Source organism: Gadus morhua, chromosome 16, assembly GCF_902167405.1.
Source record: "Gadus morhua chromosome 16, gadMor3.0, whole genome shotgun sequence".
In the NCBI taxonomy this organism is placed as follows: domain Eukaryota; kingdom Metazoa; phylum Chordata; class Actinopteri; order Gadiformes; family Gadidae; genus Gadus; species Gadus morhua.
The window spans coordinates 8,147,348-8,155,223 of NC_044063.1; the positions used below are offsets into that span (position 1 = coordinate 8,147,348).

At 45.4% G+C, this 7,876-nt stretch overlaps 1 protein-coding gene across 1 annotated transcript; it reads left to right on the forward strand.

Annotated features, from left to right (window-relative positions):
• The first annotated feature begins 1,890 nt into the window (after positions 1–1,890).
• Positions 1,891–7,712, forward strand: ostn (osteocrin). Its single transcript, XM_030337241.1, has 4 exons — positions 1,891–2,019; positions 5,055–5,186; positions 6,106–6,317; positions 6,509–7,712. Exons 2-4 carry the CDS (start codon positions 5,055–5,057, stop codon positions 6,591–6,593), a joined length of 429 nt encoding a protein of 142 aa, XP_030193101.1. The 5' UTR covers positions 1,891–2,019; the 3' UTR covers positions 6,594–7,712.
• Positions 7,713–7,876: the final 164 nt, after the last annotated feature.

Below are 7,876 nucleotides of genomic sequence, written 5' to 3' on the forward strand. Positions count from 1 at the left end.
CCCCCCCCCCCCCCCCCCCCTCCCCCTCCCCCCCCCCCCCCCCCCCCCCCCCCCCCCCCCCCCCCCCCCGTCCCCCCCACGGACTCCCCCAGCCTCCACCTAGCCCTGGAGGACCCCTAGAGGACCCCTCCGTCCCTGGCCTCCACCCGGTCCTAGAGGGCCCCTCCGTCCCTGGCCTCCACCCGGTCCTAGAGGGCCCCTCCGTCCCTGGCCTCCACCCGGTCCTAGAGGGCCCCTCCGCCTCTGGCCTCCATCCAGTCCTCACTGTACAGTCCGCTCCGTACATTCAACTCCGCTCTGTCCACACACGAACCATTGGCCGAACCGTGGACCATTGGGGAAATGTGTTCTTTGCGTTATTTTCCCTTTAATAAATTGCATTAAATATTCATAATTATTCATCTGGTATTATGTTGACGGTGCATCACAGCCGGTACACGGCCTCCTAAAAAAAGCAGACGGCTGTCAGATGAATTCAGCTTCACACACACACTGACCTGTTAAAGTCATCATGGAGAGAGAGAGAGAGAGAGAGAGAGAGAGAGAGAGAGAGAGAGAGAGAGAGAGAGAGAGAGAGAGAGAGAGAGAAAGAGAGAGGGTGTGTGTGTGTGTGTGTGTGTGTGTGTGTGTGTGTGTGTGTGTGTGTGTGTGTGTGTGTGTGTGTGTGTGTGTGTGTGTGTGTGTGTGTGTGTGTGTGTGTGTGTGTGTGTGTGTGTCTGTGTGTGTGTGTGTGTGTGTGTGTGTGTGTGTGTGTGTGTGTGTGTGTACACTGGCAAAGTCATCATGGTTCTCAATCCAGCTTCCGAGTTGAGAGACCAGGGTCACCAAACAGCATCACCACGGAAACCATTGCCACGGAGATTCCCACACTGGCCAGGAGAGATCCAAAACACACGCGCACACACACGCGCACACACACACACACACACACACACACACACACACACACACACACACACACACACACACACACAGCTATTTTCCAGGTCATGTTCTGCAGAAGGATTACAGATTGACAGGAAGAGAGGGAACCCTACAGCTGCACCATCCTTCCTATGCTTACACCACCCCTCCTACAGCGACACCACCCCTCCTACAGTTACACCACCCCTCCTACAGCTACACCACCCCTCCTACAGTTACACCACCCCTCCTACAGCTACACCACCCCTCTTACAGCGACACCACCCCTCCTACAGCTACACCACCCCTCCTACAGTTACACCAACCCTCCTACAGCGACACCACCCTTCATCCAGCCACACCGACCCTTCAACAGCTACACCACCCTGCCTAGAGCTACACCACCCCTCCTCAGCTCTTCTTCCTCCTCCTCAACTCGCCATCCACCTCATCCATCTCCTCCTCCTCCTCCTCCTCCTCCTCCTCCTCCTCCTCCACCACCTCCTCCTTCTGCTCTTCCACCTCCACCTCACCTCCCCCTCCTCACCTCCTCACCTCTTCCTCCTCCTCCACATCATCGGTGTTCTTACCATCAGGAAGATGGTAAGAGTTCAGAGAGCGAAGGACAGGGAGAAGTTCTCCTCTTCCTCTTGAAGAAGAGAACAGACGGCAGGTACAAAGACAGACAGGTAGATAGGCCGACAGGTAGAGAGACAGACAGGTAGAGAGACAGACGGACAGAAGTTCCCCTCCTCCTTTTGATGAACAGTGAGACAGTGATTAATTGAAACACACACACACACACACACACACAAACACATACACACATTGAGATGCAGACAGACAGACAGGTAGAGCGACAGCCATACAGTGGAAAGTGCTGCAGGAGTGGTGATGTCATGGGAGGGGTGTTCTGATTGGCGGACAGGTTTCGGCACTGTCTATATAAGCTGAGTACTACTTCACACAGTAGCAGAAGAACATTGGAACACATTCCAAGAGCTGTCTCTGCATGTCTCTCTCCCCCCCTGTCTCTCTGTCTCCCTGTCTCTCTCTCTCTCACCCTCTGTCTGTCTGCATCGCTGGCCCTGATCAGTTCTCTGACGATCTCCAAAGGTAGGCTTTGACACAATTATCATCTGGTTGTCTGTGAGTGTTTTATAATAATCAATATGTATTAATTATGTATTTACCACTTTAATACTAACAATGAATTCATAATTGAATCATGATGTTGAAATCTTTATAGTCATACTGTAATAATAATGTATTTGTGTCTATAATTATAACGTTTTATAACGTCCAGTATTTTATCATAATGGATTCATCTCTAGAATATGTATGACTCTTGACTTCTTTTAATCTGTATAATAATGTATTCATAATGCATTCATATCTATAATACAATGTATTACTCTCTATAATAATATTGTTTTAATCTTTGCAATAATTATGTATTAATAATGCATTCATCTCTATAATAATAGCATATTACTAATGCCTTCATCTCTATGTTTTAATTTGTAAAATAATAATGTATTCATAATGCATTCCTTTCCATCAAAATTTTGTATTATCTCTTTAATAAGTGTCATACTCATAATGTATTCATCCTTTTTTTAATAATGCATTAATAATGCATCCATCTCTATAAAATAATGTATGCACCTCTGTTATAATCTCTAAAATAGTTATGTATTCATAATACATTGATCTGTATAATAATAATGTATAAATAATTCATTCATCTCTATAATGATGATGCATAACTAACATATTCATCTCTATGTTTTAAACTCTATAATAATGATTTAATAATTCCTGCATCTCTTTAATAATAATGTATTCATCTCTATAATAATGTTTTAATCTCTATAATAATTTAATAATAATGCATTCATCTCTATGATAATAATAATGTATAACTAATGTATTCATCTCTATGTTTTAATCTATAATCTATAACAATGGATTCATAAAGCCTTCATAACTATCATAATCAGGTATTCATAATGCATTTATCTCTTGAATAATAATGAATTACTCTCTATAATAATAATGTAATCCTACATGGAGGGTAGCTGTAAGGGGCCGCTCAGTTCTCTTATGAAAAGATGAACTGCAGCGTGCATCACAGAGCCCGGTGGCTGAGCCATGCATTAATTCAGTATGTTACAGTAAGCAAGTATACTGTCTGTGTGCTTTTGTGCGAGAGTGTGTGTGTGTGTGTGCCAGTGTTTGTGCGTGTTCCAGAGAATGCAGAGTGTGTACGAGGGGACGTGACGTCCAAAGTGTTTATTTGTAGAGCTGGAAAATCCTAAAATTAGCTGATGTTGCTAGTCAATATAGTGCGTTGTGCGTGCGTAGGAGAGAGAGAAGTTATCTCGTTAGCAAAAGGGGCGTGTGATATAATCCTGTTATGACCTCTGACCTCTGTGTAGTAGTCCGAAGAAAAAATATAAATTGAATACCAAAGTATTAATCAACTAGTACAACAGCACTAACATAGTAGTACCAAAGTACCAACATAGTAGCTCCACACTACTAACACAGTACTAACCCACTACTGACATGGTAGTACCAGCGTACTAACACAGTACTGAAATAAATGACCCACCTGACTTTTAAAGCCACTCCGGGCACATTTCTGACCAATCAGGGCATCTCGTCCGTGATTGGTTTGTAGTGTAGACCGGGCCAGTCAATCCAAGGTGTGTCATTGCAACACTTCTCGATGGCTGAGGAACGTAGGGAGGGTGAGAGCAGGGGGAGGGGCTGGCTGATTTGCTGTTTGTCTGCTCTTCCTTTTAAGTGTGGGAACACATGATGAGTGTATAAATTAGTCATACCTACGTACACACACACACACACACACACACTCACACAAACACATTCACTCCATGTGAAGTAAAGATCAACTTCATTGCTTTTTTTTAGTTTTGATCGTTGAGATTGGTCAACATGAATGTGTAATGACCCATATAACTTATGTTGTTTTGTATTGTAGTGAAGGGGGGTGAAATGTCCCCGATTAGGCACTTCCATTTGGTCGCAGAACCCGGATACTTGGTTCTCACAGCCCGAGGTGGTGCCAATCAGCGATCCAGGGGTTGGGAAGCAGCCCTCCACTGCAGACAGAAAGACAGTCATACAGACAGACAGACAGACAGACAGACAGGCAGGCAGGCAGGTAGGCAGGCAGACAGAGACAGACAGACCTGACCTAGATGATGTCATGTGCTGGCTAGGCGGAGCAGTTCTGATTAGCGGAGCATGTAGCTTCCTCCCAGAGATAATATTATAACTTCCTCCAAGTATTCCCACAGTTTACTGCTCGCCATTCTCACAGCCTCTCAGGTTCTCACTGATGCATTGTGGGTCAAGGTAAACACACCGGCACAGTATCATTGGAACCTGAAACGCACACACACTGTAGACAGAGAGCCAGACGGATGTGTGTCTGAGAGGGAGAGACAGAGACAGACAGACAGACAGACAGACAGACAGACAGACAGACAGACAGACAGACAGACAGACAGACAGACAGACAGACAGACAGCAAACAGACAGACAGACAGACAGAGAGAGAGAGAGAGATATATTACAGCACAGAATGGGTCTTTACAGAATGAGTCGGGGCTGATTCTCACTTCGCCTCATCTTTTTGTAGGACTTTGTTATAGATAGAGTGAGAGAGAGATGTCGTAGATAATATTGTGATACGTGTGGTTGTAGATCTGATATTATTGGGATGTGTGTTTGTGGATGCTGGCGGATGTTCAGCCCGATTATTGTGATATGCGTGTTTGTAGATATGACATTGTTGGGATATAAATGTTTGAGATGTGCTATTAATGATATTAATTAATATAATGAATTAATAACAATATTAATATTAATGTAATATGTGTTTGTAGATGTGATATTATTGTGATGTTTGTTTGCAGAAGTAATATTGCTGTGACATGCACGTTTATAGATGCTGATGTGTGTGTGTGTGTGTGTGTGTGTGTGTGTGTGTGTGGCTGATATTATTGTGATGTGTGTGTTTGTAGCCGATGGTGTGTGTGTGTGGTTGATATTATTGTGATGTGTGTGTTTGTAGATGCTGTTATGCGTGGCTTATTTTATTGAAATGTGTGTGTTTGTAGATGCTGGCGTGTGTTTGGCTCCTGCCCAGCCTGCTGTCCGTCGGCCTGCTTGCCCACTCAGACGCCCTGCACCCCCCTCCTCGCTTCCCACAGCACCTCGGCCTGCGCCTGTCCTCTCGGCTCGCACCCCAGGTCAGAGAGACACCGTCACACACCGCGCACCGTTGACCCCCGGGGGTGGTTCTACTGGGAGCGGCCCAGTACAACTTTAATGGGTTATGGAAATTTAAGAAGACACAACTGGGTGTCAGGTGTCTGTTACAGTCTAACCTGGCTGGTTCAAATGTCTGTTACAGTCTTACCTGGCTGGTTCAAGTGTCTGTTAGAGTCTAACCTGGCTGGTTCAGGTGTCTTTTACAGTCTAACCTGGCTGGTTCAGGAGACTTTTACAGTCTAACCTGGCTGGTTCAAGTGTCTGTTACAGTCTAACCTGGCTGGTTCAAGTGTCTGTTACAGTCTTGCCTGGCTGGTTCAAGTGTCTGTTAGAGTCTTACCTGGCTGGTTCAGGTGTCTGTTACAGTCTAACCTGGCTGGTTCAGGAGACTTTTACAGTCTAACCTGGCTGGTTCAGGGGTCTGTTACAGTCTAACCTGGCTGGTTCAGGTGTCTGCTACAGTCTAACCTGGCTGGTTCAAGTGTCTCTTACAGTCTTACCTGGCTGGTTCAGGTGTCTGTTACAGTCTAACCTGGCTGGTTCAGGTGTCTGTTACAGTCTAACCTGGCTTGTTCAGGAGACTTTTACAGTCTAACCTGGCTGGTTCAGGGGTCTGTTACAGTCTAACCTGGCTGGTTCAGGTGTCTGCTACAGTCTGACCTGGCTGGTTCAAGTGTCTGTTACAGTCTTACCTGGCTGGTTCAGGTGTCTGTTACAGTCTAACCTGGCTGGTTCAGGTGTCTGTTACAGTCTAACCTGGCTGGTTCAGGCGTCTGTTCCAGTCTAACCTGGCTGCTTCAGGTGTCAGTTACAGTCTTACCTGGCTGGTTCAGGCTTCTGTTACAGTCTTACCTGGCTGGTTCAGGCTTCTGTTACAGTCTAACCTGGCTGTTTCAGGTTCCTGAGCTGCAGTCTAACCTGGCTCGGCCCTCTGGAGGGGAGAAGGCCAGGGAGAAGATGTCTGAAAAACTGCTTCTTCTGGACCGCCTGGTCAGGATGGAGAATGATGTCATGGAGCCAAAGAGGAAGCGCAGTTTCCCAGGAGGCAACACGCCTTTGGACCGGCTGTCAATCAGCGGCATGGATACTAAACAAGCATCAAAGAAGAGGTGAGAGCCTCTGAACCTAGACACAGAACCTAGTTAGAACCAAGTGATGGAACCAAACATAGAACATATCTAGCAGACACACAGACACACAGACACACACACACACACACACACACACACACACACACACACACACACACACACACCGGTACTTATATTGAGAGATGCTAACATCCTGATGTGTTTTCTAGAAAGGTAGTGGAGTTGCCGAGGCGGAGAATCAGTCCAACGATGGACAGAATTGGGGTCAGCCGGTTACCCAACAATCGAGGCTAGTCTTCCTGCAGCCACCCAATAGCACCATCCTGTGGACAGCTGTGGCAGTTCGGCGGATGGACCTTCAGCTGAGAGCTAAATTAATGTGAGAAAATAAGGTATTGGGATAGCGTTTTTCCTTTAAGGAGTGCACCACAACCGGCCAATCACCAGCATCGCTCTCAAAAGCTGGCTCCCACAGGCAACTAATAATACCCTGACAATCCATTGGTGCATTGGTCGCATCAAGAAGGTGATACGTGTTAGATATTGCTCCTTGACCATTCATTTTATAAAGAACCAGTGTGTGCCTTAACATCACTGTGGATGATTCGGATGTTATCCGTATTGTATGGTGCATTGTGTATTACACTATATTTGGCACCAGTGGACAAATTAGGAGAGAGACAATCTCCCTTCTATTGATCAAACCAAAAACCCATGGTGGAGTATCCTACACACCTGCTTATCCATGCAACGCATCACATGGCAACGTCACACTGCTTCTCCTACAACCTAAAAACCGCCTAACTGCTGCTCCTGTCTCTCCTACACCTTAGCCTCCTCCCTTTTAACCTGCTCTTCTGACTCCTGGAGTAAGACAGGGGGCAGCAGTACCTTCCTTTCACAATATAATTTGAGCGGCTCACACACGCACACATTTCTGTCCAACGGGAGGCATCTGCTTCGACCTGAATGTGACACGACTTAACTTGAGTTGTTGGTTAGTAACCCTGATATTAGTTGACAGGTCTTGCTTAACACTGGGTGAGCAGGAACATCCTTTTATGCCAGAACCAGGTAGTAACCAGTTATAACTGGTAAGTAACAAATGGTGATGATGATGCAACTGGTAATAACATAATATAAGTGGTAATACCTGATTATGTTAGAACTGATTATATCTGGTTATGTTATAACTGTTTTTTAGGACTGGTAATAACTACCTGGTTATAACTGTGCTGTCCTACCCCAAAAGGGGTCAGAGTTTATTGTATTTAGTTGCTCAAGCGTTCCAGACAGTACCTTTATCCTGCCATAGCAACGTTGATACATCTGACAATGTCCATGTGTAAAAACGTGTTGGTTTTTTTTATGTGTTGCTCGTCTTTGCTTGATTATTAAACTGTACACATTTAATACAATGGTTTCTGTGTCAAACTACAGCAATGGTCTGTTGGAATACATTTGTTTCCAGGTCCATGAACCATTATTATGTCTTCAATTTAACATGGAGGCCCATCAACATACAAGCAGTGGTAGGTACCAACAACGCCTTTTTATTTGGCTTTTTCTTCTTTAAT

Coding starts and splice junctions, on each gene's coding strand:
- ostn (XM_030337241.1), top strand. CDS start 5,055: ATGCTGGCGTGTGTTTGGCTCCTGCCCAGCCTGCTGTCCGTCGGCCTG. Junction 5,187..6,105: donor CCTCTCGGCTCGCACCCCAG/GTCAGAGAGACA, acceptor TGGCTGTTTCAG/GTTCCTGAGCTGCAGTCTAA. Junction 6,318..6,508: donor AAACAAGCATCAAAGAAGAG/GTGAGAGCCTCT, acceptor TGTGTTTTCTAG/AAAGGTAGTGGAGTTGCCGA.